A 20,889-nucleotide genomic window follows, 5' to 3' on the forward strand; every position below is an offset into this window, starting at 1 on the left:
AGTATGGACCGGTCAACGATAGAGGAGGGACAGAGTATGGACCGGTCAGTGATAGAGGTGGGACAGAGTACGGACCGGTCAATGATAGAGGTGGGACAGAGTACGGACTGGTCACTGATAGAGGAGGGACAGAGTATGGACCGGTCAACGATAGAGGAGGGACAGAGTATGGACCGGTCAGTGATAGAGGAGGGACAGAGTACGGACCGGTCAACGATAGAGGTGGGACAGAGTACGGACCGGTCAACGATAGAGGTGGGACAGAGTACGGACCGGTCAATGATAGAGGTGGGACAGAGTACGGACTGGTCACTGATAGAGGAGGGACAGAGTATGGACCGGTCAATGATAGAGGTGGGACAGAGTACGGACCGGTCAATGATAGAGGTGGGACAGAGTACGGACTGGTCACTGATAGAGGTGGGACAGAGTACGGACCGGTCAATGATAGAGGTGGGACAGAGTACGGACTGGTCACTGATAGAGGAGGGACAGAGTATGGACCGGTCAATGATAGAGGAGGGACAGAGTACGGACCGGTCAATGATAGAGGTGGGACAGAGTACGGACTGGTCACTGATAGAGGAGGGACAGAGTATGGACCGGTTGGGGATAGAGGAGGGACAAAGTACGGACCGGTCAACGATAGAGGTGGGACAGAGTACGGACCAGTCAATGATAGAGGTGGGACAGAGTACGGACTGGTCACTGATAGAGGAGGGACAGAGTATGGACCGGTTGGGGATAGAGGAGGGACAAAGTACGGACCGGTCAATGATAGAGGAGGGACAGAGTACGGCCCGGTCAACGATAGAGGTGGGACAGAGTACGGCCCGGTCAATGATAGAGGAGGGACAGAGTATGGCCCGGTCAACGATAGAGGAGGGACAGAGTATGGCCCGGTCGGGGATAGAGGAGGGACAGAGTACGGACCGGTCAACGATAGAGGTGGGACAGAGTACGGACCGGTCAATGATAGAGGTGGGACAGAGTACGGACTGGTCACTGATAGAGGAGGGACAGAGTATGGACCGGTTGGGGATAGAGGAGGGACAAAGTACGGACCGGTCAATGATAGAGGAGGGACAGAGTACGGCCCGGTCAACGATAGAGGAGGGACAGAGTATGGCCCGGTCGGGGATAGAGGAGGGACAGAGTACGGACCGGTCAGTGATAGAGGAGGGACAGAGTACGGCCCGGTCAACGATAGAGGAGGGACAGAGTACGGCCCGGTCGGGGATAGAGGAGGGACAGAGTACGGCCCGGTCGGGGATAGAGGAGGGACAGAGTACGGACCGGTCAGGGATAGAGGAGGGACAGAGTATGGCCCGGTCAATGATAGAGGAGGGACAGAGTACGGACCGGTCGGGGATAGAGGAGGGACAGAGTACGGACCGGTCAGTGATAGAGGAGGGACAGAGTACGGCCCGGTCAGTGATAGAGGAGGGACAGAGTACGGACCGGTCAGGGATAGAGGAGGGACAGAGTATGGCCCGGTCAATGATAGAGGAGGGACAGAGTACGGACCGGTCGGGGATAGAGGAGGGACAGAGTACGGACCGGTCAGTGATAGAGGAGGGACAGAGTACGGCCCGGTCAGTGATAGAGGAGGGACAGAGTACGGACCGGTCAGGGATAGAGGAGGGACAGAGTACGGCCCGGTCAATGATAGAGGAGGGACAGAGTACGGACCGGTCGGGGATAGAGGAGGGACAGAGTACGGCCCGGTCAATGATAGAGGAGGGACAGAGTACGGACCGGTTGGGGATAGAGGAGGGACAGAGTACGGACCGGTCAGTGATAGAGGAGGGACAGAGTACGGCCCGGTCAACGATAGAGGAGGGACAGAGTACGGCCCGGTCGGGGATAGAGGAGGGACAGAGTACGGACCGGTCAGTGATAGAGGAGGGACAGAGTACGGCCCGGTCGGGGATAGAGGAGGGACAGAGTACGGACCGGTCGGGGATAGAGGAGGGACAGAGTATGGCCCGGTCAGTGATAGAGGAGGGACAGAGTACGGACCGGTTGAGGATAGAGGAGGGACAGAGTACGGACCGGTCAGTGATAGAGGAGGGACAGAGTACGGACCGGTCAATGATAGAGGAGGGACAGAGTACGGCCCGGTCGGGGATAGAGGAGGGACAGAGTATGGCCCGGTCAATGATAGAGGAGGGACAGAGTACGGACCGGTCAATGATAGAGGAGGGACAGAGTACGGACCGGTTGGGGATAGAGGAGGGACAGAGTACGGCCCGGTCAGTGATAGAGGAGGGACAGAGTACGGACCGGTCAGTGATAGAGGAGGGACAGAGTACGGACCGGTCAGTGATAGAGGAGGGACAGAGTACGGACCGGTCGGGGATAGAGGAGGGACAGAGTACGGACCGGTCAGTGATAGAGGAGGGACAGAGTACGGACCGGTCAGTGATAGAGGAGGGACAGAGTACGGCCCGGTCGGGGATAGAGGAGGGACAGAGTACGGACCGGTCAGTGATAGAGGAGGGACAGAGTATGGACCGGTCAGTGATAGAGGAGGGACAGAGTACGGACCGGTCAGTGATAGAGGAGGGACAGAGTACGGCCCGGTCAACGATAGAGGAGGGACAGAGTATGGCCCGGTCAATGATAGAGGAGGGACAGAGTACGGACCGGTCGGGGATAGAGGAGGGACAGAGTACGGCCCGGTCGGGAATAGAGGAGGGACAGAGTACGGACCGGTCAGTGATAGAGGAGGGACAGAGTACGGACCGGTCGGGGATAGAGGAGGGACAGAGTACGGCCCGGTCGGGGATAGAGGAGGGACAGAGTACGGCCCGGTCGGGGATAGAGGAGGGACAGAGTACGGCCCGGTCGGGGATAGAGGAGGGACAGAGTACGGACCGGTCAGGGATAGAGGAGGGACAGAGTATGGCCCGGTCAATGATAGAGGAGGGACAGAGTACGGACCGGTCAGTGATAGAGGAGGGACAGAGTACGGCCCGGTCAATGATAGAGGAGGGACAGAGTACGGCCCGGTCGGGGATAGAGGAGGGACAGAGTACGGACCGGTCAATGATAGAGGAGGGACAGAGTACGGCCCGGTCAATGATAGAGGAGGGACAGAGTACGGCCCGGTCAACGATAGAGGAGGGACAGAGTACGGACCGGTCGGGGATAGAGGAGGGACAGAGTACGGACCGGTCAATGATAGAGGAGGGACAGAGTACGGCCCGGTCGGGGATAGAGGAGGGACAGAGTACGGACCGGTCAATGATAGAGGAGGGACAGAGTACGGCCCGGTCGGGGATAGAGGAGGGACAGAGTACGGCCCGGTCGGGGATAGAGGAGGGACAGAGTACGGCCCGGTCAGGGATAGAGGAGGGACAGAGTACGGCCCGGTCGGGGATAGAGGAGGGACAGAGTACGGCCCGGTCGGGGATAGAGGAGGGACAGAGTACGGACCGGTCGGGGATAGAGGAGGGACAGAGTACGGCCCGGTCGGGGATAGAGGAGGGACAGAGTACGGCCCGGTCAACGATAGAGGAGGGACAGAGTACGGCCCGGTCGGGGATAGAGGAGGGACAGAGTACGGCCCGGTCAATGATAGAGGAGGGACAGAGTACGGACCGGTTGGGGATAGAGGAGGGACAGAGTACGGACCGGTCAGTGATAGAGGAGGGACAGAGTACGGACCGGTCAGTGATAGAGGAGGGACAGAGTACGGCCCGGTCGGGGATAGAGGAGGGACAGAGTACGGACCGGTCAGTGATCGAGGAGGGACAGAGTACGGACCGGTCAGTGATAGAGGAGGGACAGAGTACGGCCCGGTCGGGGATAGAGGAGGGACAGAGTACGGCCCGGTCGGGGATAGAGGAGGGACAGAGTACGGCCCGGTCAATGATAGAGGAGGGACAGAGTACGGACCGGTTGGGGATAGAGGAGGGACAGAGTACGGACCGGTCAGTGATAGAGGAGGGACAGAGTACGGACCGGTCAGTGATAGAGGAGGGACAGAGTACGGCCCGGTCGGGGATAGAGGAGGGACAGAGTACGGACCGGTCAGTGATAGAGGAGGGACAGAGTACGGACCGGTCAGTGATAGAGGAGGGACAGAGTACGGCCCGGTCAACGATAGAGGAGGGACAGAGTACGGCCCGGTCGGGGATAGAGGAGGGACAGAGTACGGCCCGGTCGGGGATAGAGGAGGGACAGAGTACGGCCCGGTCAATGATAGAGGAGGGACAGAGTACGGCCCGGTCGGGGATAGAGGAGGGACAGAGTACGGACCGGTCAGTGATAGAGGAGGGACAGAGTACGGACCGGTCGGGGATAGAGGAGGGACAGAGTACGGCCCGGTCGGGGATAGAGGAGGGACAGAGTATGGCCCGGTCAATGATAGAGGAGGGACAGAGTACGGACCGGTTGGGGATAGAGGAGGGACAGAGTACGGACCGGTCGGGGATAGAGGAGGGACAGAGTACGGCCCGGTCGGGGATAGAGGAGGGACAGAGTACGGCCCGGTCAATGATAGAGGAGGGACAGAGTACGGACCGGTTGGGGATAGAGGAGGGACAGAGTACGGACCGGTCAGTGATAGAGGAGGGACAGAGTACGGACCGGTCAGTGATAGAGGAGGGACAGAGTACGGCCCGGTCGGGGATAGAGGAGGGACAGAGTACGGACCGGTCAGTGATAGAGGAGGGACAGAGTACGGACCGGTCAGTGATAGAGGAGGGACAGAGTACGGACCGGTCAGTGATAGAGGAGGGACAGAGTACGGCCCGGTCAACGATAGAGGAGGGACAGAGTACGGCCCGGTCGGGGATAGAGGAGGGACAGAGTACGGCCCGGTCGGGGATAGAGGAGGGACAGAGTACGGCCCGGTCAATGATAGAGGAGGGACAGAGTACGGCCCGGTCGGGGATAGAGGAGGGACAGAGTACGGACCGGTCAGTGATAGAGGAGGGACAGAGTACGGACCGGTCGGGGATAGAGGAGGGACAGAGTACGGCCCGGTCGGGGATAGAGGAGGGACAGAGTATGGCCCGGTCAATGATAGAGGAGGGACAGAGTACGGACCGGTTGGGGATAGAGGAGGGACAGAGTACGGACCGGTCAGTGATAGAGGAGGGACAGAGTACGGACCGGTCAATGATAGAGGAGGGACAGAGTACGGCCCGGTCGGGGATAGAGGAGGGACAGAGTACGGCCCGGTCGGGGATAGAGGAGGGACAGAGTACGGACCGGTCAGTGATAGAGGAGGGACAGAGTATGGACCGGTCAGTGATAGAGGAGGGACAGAGTACGGACCGGTCAGTGATAGAGGAGGGACAGAGTATGGACCGGTCAGTGATCGAGGAGGGACAGAGTACGGCCCGGTCGGGGATAGAGGAGGGACAGAGTACGGACCGGTCAGTGATAGAGGAGGGACAGAGTATGGACCGGTCAGTGATAGAGGAGGGACAAAGTACCTCTTACTTTCTCTGAGATGTTACAAGTGACAAGCCAGGGTTTGCTGTTGCTGGACATTGACTCTTTGTGTGCTCCTCTCCAGGTTCTGGTGAAGCGAGTTTGTCATCTGGCAATGATACCTCTCTTTCACAGCCTCCACAACTCTCCTGGTGAGTAGGTTACCCCTCTCTCTGCCAGAGGCTCTATTACAGCAACACACTCTACATGCAGGGGCTCTCCGTGCTTTCTTTCCTAGAGACGCTGATTCTAATGGGATTACAATTCCATGGGTCCCTCGCCCATATCTCAGCCATTCTTTATGTGGGAGCCTAGACAGTGACTGGCAGTAGGCTATTCAACTATAGGGGCATCAATGCTGAACCCAATCCAGATCTCCCCGGCAAGCACATCTGTATACAGATACACATGTATGCACAGGTACATGTATGCGTGCACACATGTTCACTGTCAGGCACAGAAACCGTGATATTCCCCCTCCTACCCCCAGTCCAGGGTCATTGGGCCAATTGTAGCCCCTGATTGCTGCCCAGGCTGAGATGGTGCAGTGTTAGCTAGGTGATTATTAAATACTCTGTGGGGTTTGTATAACCAGGTAGGCTTTGTTCTTAAATCTTAGTCCAGGAAACCCAAGCCTAAATTCAATACAGGGCAGGAATGCTGTATCATACACAAACCATCCAATCAACCACCCCAATACAGTGCAAGAGCGCAGTGTCATACACAAACCATCCACCTGATACACTCTGGGCCTAGCCCATCACCTGATTCCTTCACTCTAGGCCTTCCCCTAATGCCCTGCCCTCCGGACCCTCATTGTTAAACATCCCAGCCAATTCCAGAGAATGGGACGCAATCCTGCACCAACAGATCATATTGAGTGTGTTCTATGGACTGACACGATTCCCATGGATCTGCTGCTCAAATATTAACACGCCCACTCCACTAAAATACTCTCTTCGTTATTCAAAGGAAACAACCCCAGGCAAGGTCCCGCCTCTCTACAGGAAGCCATGTGAAGACAGGAAGATCCTTAGAAAGACTTGGAAGCCACAAAGGTTTACTTCCCAGGTATGAGGTGTCACCTGAGGGGACGGTGGGGAGGAATGGAGAGTTAAGAGTGCCTGTAGCTGAGGACTGGACGTGTGCTCTGGCTGGAACACAGGCGACAGGTTCAGGAGGGCAGCTCCAGATCCAGTCATCGTAACACGTCACACACACACTGGTCATGTTCATATGGCGAGTGCAATTTGTCCACTTGTTTGACATTGTAATTTACTGTCACTGAGTTTTACAGAAGGTATGTTTATAATATTACCACAAACAAACAACGTTTCTGGGTATTATGCTCCTTTGTACATATCGCCCAGTGCCATTCAGTGCGTTATATAATAATACTCTTGTATACATCTGTTATCATATTGAAAATCGTGTTCAGTACACACTTCCTGTCTACAAAACCTTGCTTCCTGTTGCCACTTTTTTCCCACACATTTGTGTCAAATATTTCCATTATAAATCCTGATATCCACATTTAAAATAATACTGGCGCGTCGTTGACAGGCTCCTATCCCTGTCTAATTACAGGTTCTGGGCAGTCGGGAGGCTCGATGCTCTTTCCCCCACAAAACGGTTTCTGAACATTTCTCATCCACCATTTTTTTCTCATAAACTAAACCGTTACTTTAGACATTAGATATTTCAAATAAAAGCAAACAACAACATGATTACATTTGTCCATTGGATTGTCTTTAATGTCTTTTAATGCATTCATTAAAGTTTTTAGTTGCCGGATAAGCCCCTCCCAAAAGACTGGGACTGGCCTTGAGTTTGTTAGCTGAATTCAGACTGTACAATCTGGGCACACACAATGTACCCAATTTCCAGGATGCACCAGAGCCTGAACGGCTAGAATATTTCCGTCTTGTTTCCTTCTTATAGTTCTTTCCTTCTTGCAGTTTCTGCCTCGTCATTTTTCAAAATTATTTGAAGAAAAGCTAGGGAACAAATTTTAAATATTTATTTTAAACCACTGTGTGTGTGTGTGTGTGTGTGTGTGTGTGTGTGACAGAGAGAAACTACTACTTACACACTTGTAGCTTTTGATTAATATTTTATAAACTTTAGAAAGCATATTAAGCTGAGAGAAAGAGAGACATTGGCTCCGGTATTGACGGGAGGGAGCGGTCAGGAAACCTGCCCAATTTAACGGCAAGACCTCATTTAAATTTTTCCTCTCCGTTTCCCAGGCGGCAGCCAGCCAGATTGAAAGGCTGACTGGCTGCCAGGTGGGAAGGCCACAGCTGGGGAGTGGAGAGGAAGGAGGGATAGAGGGAGAGCCATGATCGCATCGAATGGTGGTTCAGGCTCGAGGGGCTAAATGACCTACTCCTGTACTTATGTTCCTATGAGAGATCGCTGGCCAGGAGGAGACCAGGGTGGGGGGAGTGGCGGAGAGGAGATCGGGGTGGGCCGGTAAGGAGACCGTGGGGGAGGGGGGGGTTGGCGGAGAGGGGGTCAGGGGTGGGCCGGTAAAGAGACCGTGGTGGGGGGAGGGAGGGGGGGGGTGGTGGAGAGGGGGTCGGGGGTGGGCTGGTAAGGAGACCGTGGGGGAGGGGGGTGGCGGAGAGGGGGTCGGGGTGGGCTGGTAAGGAGACCGTGGGGGAGGGGGGGTGCGGAGAGGGAGTCGGGGGTGGGCTAAAGAGGAGACTGGGGTGGCGGAGAGGGGATCGCAGGCCAGGGGGCACGTTAAAACCAGAGGTAGGCGTGTTGGAGGAGGTTTGGGGTCGGATTTCCCATTGTTGAATTTTTAACCCACACCTGCCCCTCTCCCGCCCGTCCTGTGGGGTTAAAATTCCCCCATTGTGTCTTTACTTACCCTAACTTGATTTCATGGCCCCGATATTACCAGGGAGGCGGGGGGAGGGGGGGTTGTGTGCAGACTGGGAACGTGGGTAACCCGCCCAGTAAAATCCCCGTCCGCTCCCCACTCGATCGTGGGGAAATTGAAGCCACTTACCGTGGCTACCGGGTTTCCCGTCATCAAACTGCGCAGCGGGTGGACTGCGCACCCGCATCACAGGCTGTCAGCTGGAGGAGCTCTATTTAAAGGGGCAGTCCTCCACTGACTAATGCTGCAGCAAACAACCAGAAGTACAGAACGGAGCAGCCCAGGGGAAAGGCTGCTCCCAGATTTACTGATGCCTCACTCCAGGTCCTACTGGATGGGGTGAGGAGGAGGGATATTTTCTACCCACCAAGAAGGCCTGGCTCGAGGTGGCAGAGGAGGTCACCAGCAACAGCAACAATGTCTCCCGCACATGGATCCAGTGCATGAAGTGCTTCAGTGACCTAACTAGGTCAGTCAAAGTAAGTACACTTACTCATTCTCCTACACTCCGTCTTCCACATCACCGCCCCCACCCCACAACTCCTTCTGCACCGCCAACACTACTCTATCACCTCACTCCTCACACCCACTCAAACCTCATCCTCAACTTACCTGCACTTACTCACCTCCCCAGTACTCATCCCACCACTACCACTCAACCCAATCCTCATACAATCTCATGGCTCTGACTCATACTCACCCTCTGATGCATCTCTTTCACGGTCAGCATCACCCAAACCAATGCATTCAGCAGTTGGCCACATCACCATCCCTCACTCACGCCTCTCTACTTTCTCCCCTTATAGGAGAAGAGAGCCCAGAATGCACAGGAGAGTGTGAAGACCGGAGGGGGGCGCAACATCTGGTCGTCCTCACAGACACGGAGCAGGAGGCTCTGGAACTAAGCCGCACCCTCGAGTGTCTGTCCGTCGGGGACGCCGAGACTGCCACCCAACAAAAGTCTGGTGACAGAACTTTAACATTCAGCACTCACAATAGCAAATGATGTTAACATGCCTTGCCAGCTTCAGCACCTTAACATCTGTCATCATGCTTAATATTGTCTTCTGTTCTCTTACAGGGCCTCTGAGGAGGCACCGTCACATCTGAGCGAGCCATCCACCAGTGCAGATACACACACCTCTGTGGGTCTCCATCCTCAGTTAGCTGGGGTCGCACATGGTTAGTCACCACACACATAAGCACGAGCAGACACTGGTGGCAGGGGCAGCTGTGGAGAGTCCACGTCGGTGGGAGCATTCTTCTCCAGGCTCTGCTCAGCTGGACACAGATGCTGAACCCCGGGGGCCAGCCATGAAAAAGAGAATGATCGAGGGGCAGCAGCACATTTGCGAGGTGCTGGAACAAGTGCCACGCACACTCTCCACAATCGCGCAGAGGATGGAGGAGTCCAACTCCTGCATGAGTGCAACTCCTGCACAGGTACAGGAGGGCACCTCTGAGATAGTGTCACAGGGACGTGAGGGCACCTCTGAGATAGTGTCACAGGGACGTGAGGGCATCTCTGAGATAGTGTCACAGGGACGTGAGGGCATCTCTGAGATAGTGTCGTGGGTAAGTGCGGGAATATCTGCGATAGAGGGAAGGCTAGCCTCCATGGAGCTTCAAGCACGGCTCAACAATGAGTCCATTAAGGCCCTGACAACGGCCCTTCGGACTCAGGGTGAGCAATACTCTGCCGCCTTAAACAGGCAGGCAGATACTCTGGCACTGGCCTAACAAGGCTTCACACATGTCCTCCAGACTGTCGTCAGGAAGGGTCTACAGTGGGTGTATGTGTAGTTGCACGACTATTTTGTGCAGGGGGCGGGGTTCGGAGGCTGGTGTGGCCGCTGCTCTGTCCAGGTGGTGAGGACTGGACTCGTCTCACTGTCTGATGTTAGGAGAACCATTCACATATCAGTGACTCCCTGGCCTCACGAGCAGCTAGGTGAGCCGCTGTTCTGCCCATGGGTTGTTACTCCTCCTCTTCCTCGTCCTCCTCCTCCTCCGTCTCCTCAACATGGGTGGCAAATGTGGATGTGGCCTCTTCCAGCGGCACCCCTCTCTGTTGTGCCATGTTGTTCAGGGTATGAACAACATGCCCTGAACAACTATAATGTGTCCCACTCTGTCTGGTGCGTATTGAACGCTCCCCCAGAACGATCAAGGCACCTGAAGTGCATCTTGAGCAGCCCTATAGCCTGCTCAATTGTAGACCTGGTGGCAATGTGGCTGTCGTTATATCGACGCTGTTGCTCGATGGTGGGGTTCTTCAGGGGTATCATGAGCGACCTGTGCAGGGGGTATCCCACGTCCCCAAGGAGCCAGCCCTTGCGGGTGTTCGGTGAGTGGAAGAGGGGCGGGATGTTGGACTCCCGGAGGATAAAGGAATTGTAGCAGCTGCCAGGGTATCTGGCACACACGTGAAGGAATCTCTTGCGGTGGTCACAGATGAGCTGAGTGTTGATGGAGTGATAGCCCTTCCTGTTGATGAACAGTCCTGGCTCGTGTGGAGGTGCTCGAATTACTATGTGGGTGCAATCAATTACACCCGCACTTGTGGGCAGCCAGCCACAGCGTGGAATCCCACTGCCCTCTCCGTCTGGCTGAGGTCATCCATGGGGAAGTTGACATAGTGCGAGGCCTTGTGAAACAAGCCGTCAGTGACCTGCCTTGTGCACTTGTGTGCAGACGACTGAGAGACCCCGGCGATGTCCCCGGTGGCACATTGGAATGATCTGGAGGCGAAGAAGTTGAGGGCAGTGGTGACTTTGACAGCGACAGGTAAGAAGATGCTGCTCAGGCCAGCCGGGAGCAGCTCGGCATGAAGGAGGCTGCAGATGTCTGCGATTACACGGTGACTGACTCTGAGCCTCCATATGCACTGCTCTCAGAGAGGTCCAGGAAGCTGAGCCTCGGTCTGTAGACCCTGTGGCGAGGGTAGTGCCTCCTGCAATGTCGCTCTCTATGTTGTTGCCCTCGGTGCTGTTGTGCAGGTGCCTGTGGTGCAGCACTGTGTTGTGGAGCTCCACGTGGCAGAGGTGGAAGCTGTGCCTGGCGAGGCTGGTGATGTTGCTCGTCCTCGGATGAAGTGATGAATGCAGCCATGGTGCCCCCCCATCCTGACGATGTGAGTTTGAGGGGGTCCGCAAAGTAGGTAAATGTGTTTGCACAGCAGAGTTTAGGGTATAAATTAAAAATTTTGAGTGGAAAGACAACGGTGTTGCAGCCAAAACTTTGTCTGAAGTGACAGAGTTCCCTGCTGCAATAAATGAGGTTTTCTCCCCACCTGTCAAATAATCCTTTGCATCTCCCACTGGCTGCTGGCTGAAACACGTCTATTGCAACAGGGAGTGTTTCCCACAGCACAGGAAACACGCTGAGGATCCTTCAAAATCGCACCCCTGCCAAAATCTCCACTCAGTGAGGTCTGTCAAGTACCTCAACTAACTATGTAAAGCAGCATCCCGCCGGCTTTAATTGCCGGTGGGAGTCCCGCACTCGGGAGCTGCGTGCACCCGAACGCGTCACTGGGGAACTCGGAAGTCAGCGGGTTGGAGCCGGGCTCTGGACCCGCTCCAGGATTCCGCCATTTTAGGAGCCCCCCCGCCACCAACGCACCCGCTCGTCCATCCGAAAATCGGCCCCCATGTTTCAAATAAAAGGAATCGGTTCAATTTTGAAGCAAACAGCACCTCATCTGGAGAGCAAGAAATCAGAAAATTCTACACTCAGCGGGTCAGTCAGCATCAGTGGAGAGGGTAGACTTGTTGAAATTTAAGGTGTAGGCCGTTCCTCCGAGGGTACAGATGAAGGGTTCGCCTGTGAAATGTGACCTTCTCTGCATTAGATCAAGCAGTTACTGTTTGTTTCAGATTTCCAGCACTTTGAGCAAAGATTCTGATTGGTAATTAAACAGATAAATGGTTAGTTGTTCCAATCAATAGTCCATAGGCTCAAAGCAAACGAATCAGAAGTAGCAGCCGGTAAAAAAATGACCAGTCAAATATCTCATCTTGTTCAAACGGTCAAAATAAATTCTCCTACTGTTTTTAAAGGGCTTCAGTCTAAGGGGAGCTTTACTCTGTTTCTAACCCGTGCTGTACCTGCCCTGGGAGTGTTTGATGGGACAGTGTAGAGGGAGCTTTACTCTGTATCTAATCCGTGCTGTACCTGCCCTGGGAGTGTTTGATGGGACAGTGTAGAGGGAGCTTTACTCTGTATCTAATCCGTGCTGTGCCTGCCCTGGGAGTGTTTGACGGGACAGTGTAGAGGGAGCTTTACTCTGTATCTAACCCGTGCTGTATCTGCCCTGGGAGCGTTTGATGGGACAGTGTAGAGGGAGCTTTACTCTGTATCTAACCCGTGCTGTACCTGATCAGAGAGTGATTGATAGCACAGTGTAGAGGGAGCTTTACTCTGTATCTAACCCATGCTGTATCTGCCCTGGGAGCGTTTGATGGGACAGTGTAGAGGGAGCTTTACTCCGTATCTAACCCGTGCTGTACCTGCCCTGGGAGTGTTTGATGGGACAGTGTAGAGGGAGCTTTACTCTGTATCTAACCCGTGATGTATCTGCCCTGGGAGTGTTTGATGGGACAGTGTAGAGGGAGCTTTACTCTGTATCTAACCCGTGCTGTACCTGCCCTGGGAGTGTTTGATGGGACAGTGTAGAGGGAGCTTTACTCTGTATCTAACCCGTGCTGTACCTGCCCTGGGAGTGTTTGATGGGACAGTGTAGAGGGAGCTTTACTCTGTATCTAACCCGTGATGTATCTGCCCTGGGAGTTTCAGCTGGGAAACTGACATAATTTTCCTGTGCTTGTTTCATGTGTTTAGGAGAACTCCATCTTTCAGACTTAAACAAAGCAGCTTACCGAGTCTGTCTGCACAGGGAGGAGAGGAGCAGCTGGATGGGACCACAAACAATGGCACCGTGCTGGGAACAAACAGGACGAGAGGTAACTTGGATTTGATATCGGTGAGCTCACTCACTTATTGTTAGAAACTATTGTCAGAAACTATTGACAGTTGATGTGGAAGAGCCAGACAGCGTATCGTTGAATGGTGTGGGGAGAGCCAGACAGCGTATCGTTGAATGGTGTGGGGAGAGCCAGACAGCGTATCGTTGAATGGTGTGGGAGAGCCGGATCGCGTATCATTGAATGGTGTGGGAGAGCCGGATCGCGTATCATTGAATGGTGTGGGGAGAGCCGGATCGCGTATCATTGAATGGTGTGGGGAGAGCCGGATCGCGTATCATTGAATGGTGTGGGGAGAGCCGGATCGTGTATCATTGAATGGTGTGGGGAGAGCCGGATCGTGTATCATTGAATGGTGTGGGGAGAGCCGGATCGTGTATCATTGAATGGTGTGGGGAGAGCCGGATCGCATTTCGTTCGGTGGCGTGGAAGAGCCAGTTCAATTATTGTGATTTGCGAGGAGAGTCGGTTGGGTGGTGTGTGAGAATCAGTTCGCGTATCGTTGGGTGGTGTGTGAGAATCAGTTCGCGTATCGTTGGGTGGTGTATGAGAATCAGTTCGCTTATCGTTGGGTGGTGTGTGAGAATCAGTTCGCGTATCGTTGGGTGGTGTGTGAGAATCAGTTCGCTTATCGTTGGGTGGTGTGTGAGAATCAGTTCGCGTATCGTTGGGTGGTGTATGAGAATCAGTTCGCTTATCGTTGGGTGGTGTGGGAGAGCCGGTTCGCGTATCGTTGGGTGGTGTGTGAGAATCAGTTCGCGTATCGTTGGGTGGTGTGTGAGAATCAGTTCGCTTATCGTTGGGTGGTGTGTGAGAATCAGTTCGCTTATCGTTGGGTGGTGTGTGAGAATCAGTTCGCTTATCGTTGGGTGGTGTGTGAGAACCGGTTCGTGTATTGTTGGGTGGTGTATGAGAATCAGTTCGCGTATCGTTGGGTGGTGTGAGAGAACCGGTTCGCGTATCGTTGGATGGTGTGTGAGAACCGGTTCGCGTATCGTTGGGTGGTGTGTGAGAACCGGTTCGCGTATCGTTGGGTGGTGTGTGAGAACCGGTTCGTGTATTGTTGGGTGGTGTGTGAGAACCGGTTCGCGTATCGTTGGGTGGTGTGTGAGAACCTGTTCGTGTATTGTTGGGTGGTGTGTGAGAACCGGTTCGCGTATCATTGGGTGGTGTGTGAGAACCGGTTCGTGTATCGTTGGGTGGTGTGTGAGAATCAGTTCGCTTATCGTTGGGTGGTGTGTGAGAATCAGTTCGCTTATCGTTGGGTGGTGTGTGAGAATCAGTTCGCTTATCGTTGGGTGGTGTGTGAGAATCAGTTCGCTTATCGTTGGGTGGTGTGTGAGAACCGGTTCGTGTATTGTTGGGTGGTGTATGAGAATCAGTTCGCGTATCGTTGGGTGGTGTGAGAGAACCGGTTCGCGTATCGTTGGATGGTGTGTGAGAACCGGTTCGCGTATCGTTGGGTGGTGTGTGAGAACCGGTTCGCGTATCGTTGGGTGGTGTGTGAGAACCGGTTCGTGTATTGTTGGGTGGTGTGTGAGAACCGGTTCGCGTATCGTTGGGTGGTGTGTGAGAACCTGTTCGTGTATTGTTGGGTGGTGTGTGAGAACCGGTTCGCGTATCATTGGGTGGTGTGTGAGAACCGGTTCGTGTATTGTTGGGTGGTGTGTGAGAACCGGTTCGTGTATTGTTGGGTGGTGTGTGAGAATCAGTTCGCTTATCGTTGGGTGGTGTGTGAGAATCAGTTCGCTTATCGTTGGGTGGTGTGTGAGAATCAGTTCGCTTATCGTTGGGTGGTGTGTGAGAATCAGTTCGCTTATCGTTGGGTGGTGTGTGAGAATCAGTTCGCTTATCGTTGGGTGGTGTGTGAGAATCAGTTCGCTTATCGTTGGGTGGTGTGTGAGAACCGGTTCGTGTATTGTTGGGTGGTGTATGAGAATCAGTTCGCGTATCGTTGGGTGGTGTGAGAGAACCGGTTCGCGTATCGTTGGGTGGTGTGTGAGAACCGGTTCGCGTATCGTTGGGTGGTGTGTGAGAACCGGTTCGCGTATCGTTGGGTGGTGTGTGAGAACCGGTTCGTGTATCATTGGGTGGTGTGTGAGAACCGGTTCGCGTATCGTTGGGTGGTGTGTGAGAACCGGTTTGTGTATCGTTGGGCGGTGTGTGAGAACCGGTTTGTGTATCGTTGGGTGGTGTGTGAGAACCGGTTTGTGTATCGTTGGGTGGTGTGTGAGAACCGGTTTGTGTATCGTTGGGTGGTATGCACGAGCCAACTTCCTGGCACCAGGGGTAGCTCTGCTGCACAGGCTGGGAGGAAAAAGAGTGGAAGAGCTATAGTGGTAGGGGATTCTATCGTAAGGGGAACAGACAGGCGTTTCTGTGGCCGTAAACGTGACTCCAGGATGGTTTGTTGCCTCCCTGGTGCCAGGGTCATGGATGTCACTGAGCGGCGACAGGGCATTCTCAAGGGGGAGGGTGAGCAGGCAGAGGTCATGGTCCACATTGGGACCAACGACATAGGTAGGAAGGGAGATGAGGTCCTGCATCAAGAATTTAGGGAGCTAGGTAGCAGATTAAAGAGCAGGACCTCAAAGGTTGTAATCTCTGGATTACTCCCAGTGCCACGGGCTAGTGAGTATAGAAATAGGAGGATAGAACAGATGAATGCGTGGCTAAAGAGTTGGTGCAGGAGGGAGGGTTTCAGTTTCCTGGATCACTGGGCCTGCTTCTGGGGAAGGTGGGACTTGTACAAGTCGGACGGGTTGCACCTGAACCAGAGCGGGACAAATATCCTTGCGGGGAGGTTTGCTAGCACTGTTGGGGGGGGTTTAAACTAACTTGGCAGGGGGATGGGATACAGAGTGGAGCTACAATAGGGGGTGATGTGCAGCCAAATATAGAGAAAAAAACAAGTCAGCTTGGAAGACAGGGCAAATATGTAAGGGCAAGGCTGGATGGCATCTATTTTAATGCAAGGAGTCTTGCGAATAAGGTGGATGAACTGAAGGTGTTGATAAACACATGGGACTATGATATTGTTGCTGTCACAGAGACATGGTTGAGGGAGGGGCAAGACTGGCAGCTCAATATTCCGGGGTACAGAATCTTCAGGCGAGACAGAGGGGGAGGTATAAGAGGAGGGGGGGGTCGCAATATTAATTAAAGAATCAATTACTGCCATAAGGAGGGATGATATATTAGCAGGTTCCTCAAATGAGGCCATATGGGTGGAGCTTAAAAACAAAAAGGGGGCAAGCACTTTGATGGGAGTGCACTATAGGCCCCCAAACAGTCAGGGGGAGATAGAGGAACAGATATGTAGGCAAATCTCAGAAAATTGTGCAAATAATAGGGTAATAATAGTGGGGGATTTCAACTTCCCCAATATTAACTGGGATACTCAGAGTGTAAAAGGCTTAGAGGGTACAAAATTCTTAACGTGCATCCAGGAGAGCTTTTTGAGCCAGCATGTAGAAAGTCCGACAAGAGAGGGGGCGGTACTGGACCCAATTCTAGGGAATGTAGCCGGCCAAGTGGAAGAAGTGCTAGTAGGTGAGCACTTTGGTGACAGTGACCATAATTCGGTGAGATTTAAGGTAGTCATGGAAAAGGACAGGGAGGGGCCGGAAATAAAGGTTCTAAATTGGGGGAAGGCCGATTTTAATAGGATAAGGCAGGATCTGGCCAAAATGGACTGGGATCAGCTGCTTGTAGGAAAATCCGCATCGGAGCAATGGGAGTCTTTCAGAAGGGAGATTGAGACCATACAATGGCAACATGTTCCCGTAAAGGTCAAGGGTGGTTCCAAGAACTCCAGGGAACCTTGGATGTCAGGGGATATACGAGAATGGATTAGGAAAAAAAGGAGGGCTTTTGGCAGATACAAAAGGCTAAGGACGGAGGAAGCCCAAGAGGAGTACAAAAAGTGCAGGGGGATACTTAAAAAAGAAATTAGGAGATCAAGGAGGGGCCATGAAATAACACTGGCGAGCAAAATAAAGGAAAATCCTAAGATGTTTTATAAGTATATTAAGGGTAAGAGGATGACTAGGGAAAAAATAGGGCCCATTAGGGACAAAAATGGCAATCTGTGTGTGGAGCTGGCAGATGTAGGAGGGGTTCTAAATGAATTTTTTGCATCTGTTTTCACTATGGAGAAGGACGATGTAGACATAGAAATACGGCAGGGGGACTGTGATATACTTGAACATATTAACATCGAGCGGGAGGAGGTATTGGCGGTTTTAGCAGGCCTAAAAATGGATAAATCCCCAGGCCCGGACGAAATGTATCCCAGGCTACTGTGTGAGGCAAAGGAGGAGATTGCGGGGGCTCTGACACATATATTCAGAACCTCTCTGGCCACAGGGGATGTGCCAGAGGACTGGAGAACCGCTAATGTAATACCATTATTCAAGAAGGGGAGTAGGGAAAAACCGGGGAACTACAGGCCAGTGAGCCTAACATCAGTGGTAGGAAAATTATTGGAAAAAATTCTGAAGGACAAAATTAGTCTCCACTTGGAGAAGCAAGGATTAATCAGGGATAGTCAACATGGCTTTGTCAAGGGAAGATCATGTCTGACTAATTTGATTGAATTTTTTGAGGGGGTGACTAGGCGTGTGGATGAGGGTAACGCAGTGGATGTGGTATACATGGATTTCAGTAAGGCCTTCGATAAAGTCCCCCACAGGAGACTGGTCAAGAAGGTACGAGCCCATGGAATCCAGGGTGCCTTGGCACTTTGGATACAAAACTGGCTTAGTGGCAGAAGGCAGAGGGTGATGGTCGAAGGTTGTTTTTGTGACTGGAAGCCTGTGGCCAGTGGGGTACCACAGGGATCGGTGCTGGGTCCCTTGCTGTTTGTGGTCTACATTAATGACTTGGATATGAATGTAAAAGGTATGATCAGTAAGTTCGCTGATGATACAAAGATTGGTAGGGTGGTAAATAGTGAGGAGGATAGCCTCAGTCTGCAGGACGATATAGATGGGTTGGTCAGATGGGCGGAACAGTGGCAAATGGAATTTAACCCGGAAAAGTGCGAGGTGATGCACTTTGGAGGGACTAACAAGGCAAGGGAATACACAATGAATGGGAGGACCCTAGGCAAGACAGAGGGTCAGAGGGATCTTGGTGTGCAAGTTCACAGATCCCTGAAGGCGGCGGAACAGGTAGATAAGGTGGTAAAGAAGGCATATGGGATACTTGCCTTTATTAGCCGAGGCATAGAATATAAGAGCAAGGAGGTTATGATGGAGCTGTATAAAACACTGGTTAGGCCACAGCTGGAGTACTGTGTGCAGTTCTGGTCGCCACACTACAGGAAGGATGTGATCGCTTTGGAGAGGGTGCAGAGGAGATTCACCAGGATGTTACCAGGGCTGGAGCGCTTCAGCTATGAAGAGAGACTGGGAAGATTGGGTTTGTTTTCCTTGGAGCAGAGGAGGCTGAGGGGGGACATGATTGAGGTGTACAAAATTATGAGGGGCACAGATAGGATGGATACGAAGGAGCTTTTTCCCTTCGTTGAGGGTTCTATAACAAGGGGGCATAGATTCAAGGTAAAAGGCGGGAGGTTTAGAGGGGATTTGAGAAAGAACTTTTTCACCCAGAGGGTGGTTGGAGTCTGGAACTCACTGCCTGAAAGGGTTGTGGAGGCAGGAACCCTCACAACATTCAAGAAGCATTTGGATGAGCACTTGAAATGCCATAGCATACAAGGCTACGGACCAAATGCTGGAATATGGGATTAGATTAGACTGGGCTTGATGGCCGGCGCGGACACGATGGGCCGAAGGGCCTCTATCCGTGCTGTATGACTCTATGACACATTGTTGGCTGGTGTGTGAGAATCAGTTTGCATATCGTAGGGTGGTGCACGAGAACTGGTTTGCGTATCGTTAGGTGGTGTAGGAGAACTGGTTTGCGTATCGTTGGGTGGTGTGGGGAGAGCCGTTTCGCGTATCGTTGGGTGGTGTGGAAGAGCCAGTTCGTGTATTGTTGTGTTGTGTGGTGTGGGGAGTGCCGGATCGCATTTCATTTGGTGGCGTGGAAGAGCCGGTTTGATTATTGTGATTTGGGAGTAGAGTCAGTTCACGTATGGTTAGGTGGTGTGTGAGAATCAGTTCGCGTATCGTTGGGTGGTGTGTGAGAATCAGTTCGCTTATCGTTGGGTGGTGTGTGAGAATCAGTTCGCGTATCGTTGGGTGGTGTGTGAGAATCAGTTCGCGTATCGTTGGGTGGTGTGTGAGAATCAGTTCGCTTATCGTTGGGTGGTGTGTGAGAATCAGTTCGTGTATCGTTGGGTGGTGTGTGAGAATCAGTTCGCGTATCGTTGGGTGGTGTGTGAGAATCAGTTCACGTATCGTTGGGTGGTGTGTGAGAATCAGTTCGCGTATCGTTTGGTGTGTGAGAATCAGTTCACGTATGGTTAGGTGGTGTGTGAGAATCAGTTCGCTTATCGTTGGGTGGTGTGTGAGAATCAGTTCGCGTATCGTTGGGTGGTGTGTGAGAATCAGTTCGCTTATCGTTGGGTGGTGTGTGAGAATCAGTTCGCTTATCGTTGGGTGGTGTGTGAGAATCAGTTCGCTTATCGTTGGGTGGTGTGTGAGAATCAGTTCGCGTATCGTTGGGTGGTGTGTGAGAATCAGTTCGCGTATCGTTGGGTGGTGTGTGAGAATCAGTTCGCGTATCGTTGGGTGGTGTGTGAGAATCAGTTCGCGTATCGTTGGGTGGTGTGTGAGAATCAGTTCGCGTATCATTGGGTGGTGTGTGAGAATCAGTTCGCGTATCGTTGGGTGGTGTGTGAGAATCAGTTCGCTTATCGTTGGGTGGTGTGTGAGAACTGGTTCGCGTATCGTTGGGTGGTGTGTGAGAACCGGTTCACATGTTGCAGGGAGAGCCGGTTCGCGTATCGTTGGGTGGTGTGCACGAGCCAGTTCGCACATCGTTGGCTGGTGTGTGAGAATCAGTTTGCGTATCGTTGGGTGGTGTGCGAGAACTGGGTTGTGTGTCGTTGGGTGGTCTGGGGAGAGCCGGTTCGCGTATCGTTGGGTGGAGTGCACGAGCCAGTTCGCACATCGTTGGGTGATGTGGGAGAACCGGTTCGCGTATCGTTGGGTGGTGAGAGTCAGCCGGTTTGCGTATCGTTGGGTGGTGTGGGAGAACCGGTTCGCGTATCGTTGGGTGGCGTGGGGAGAACCGGTTCGCGTATCATTGGGTGGTGTGGGAGAGCCGGTTTGCGTATCGTTGGGTGGTGTGGGGAGAGCCGGTTCGTGTATCGTTGGGTGGTGTGGGAGAACCGGTTCGCGTATCATTGGGTGGTGTGGGAGAGCCGGTTCGCGTATCGTTGGGTGGTGTGGGAGAACCGGTTCGCGTATTGTTGGGTGGTGTGGGAGAACCGGTTCGTGTATCGTTGGGTGGTGTGTGAGAACCGGTTTGCGTATCGTTGGGTGGTGTGGGAGAACTGGTTTGCGTATCGTTGGGTGGTGTGGGAGAGCCGGTTCGTGTATTGTTGGGTGGTGTGGGGAGAGCCGGTTCGCGTATTGTTGGGTGGTGTGGGAG

At 53.2% G+C, this 20,889-nt stretch overlaps 1 protein-coding gene across 1 annotated transcript in view; it reads left to right on the forward strand.

The window, feature by feature from the left end:
* The window catches only part of sptbn5 (spectrin, beta, non-erythrocytic 5), a 394,215-nt gene that overhangs the window by 367,646 nt on the left and 5,680 nt on the right, over positions 1–20,889 (forward strand). The window contains exons 69-71 of the mRNA XM_067991151.1: positions 5,534–5,600; positions 6,421–6,519; positions 13,181–13,302. Coding sequence (XP_067847252.1) covers positions 5,534–5,600; positions 6,421–6,519; positions 13,181–13,302 — 288 coding nt within the window. The remainder of the gene's footprint in view (positions 1–5,533; positions 5,601–6,420; positions 6,520–13,180; positions 13,303–20,889) is intronic.

The sequence above is a fragment of the Heptranchias perlo genome, chromosome 10 (genome assembly GCF_035084215.1).
Source record: "Heptranchias perlo isolate sHepPer1 chromosome 10, sHepPer1.hap1, whole genome shotgun sequence".
In the NCBI taxonomy this organism is placed as follows: Eukaryota; Metazoa; Chordata; class Chondrichthyes; order Hexanchiformes; family Hexanchidae; genus Heptranchias; species Heptranchias perlo.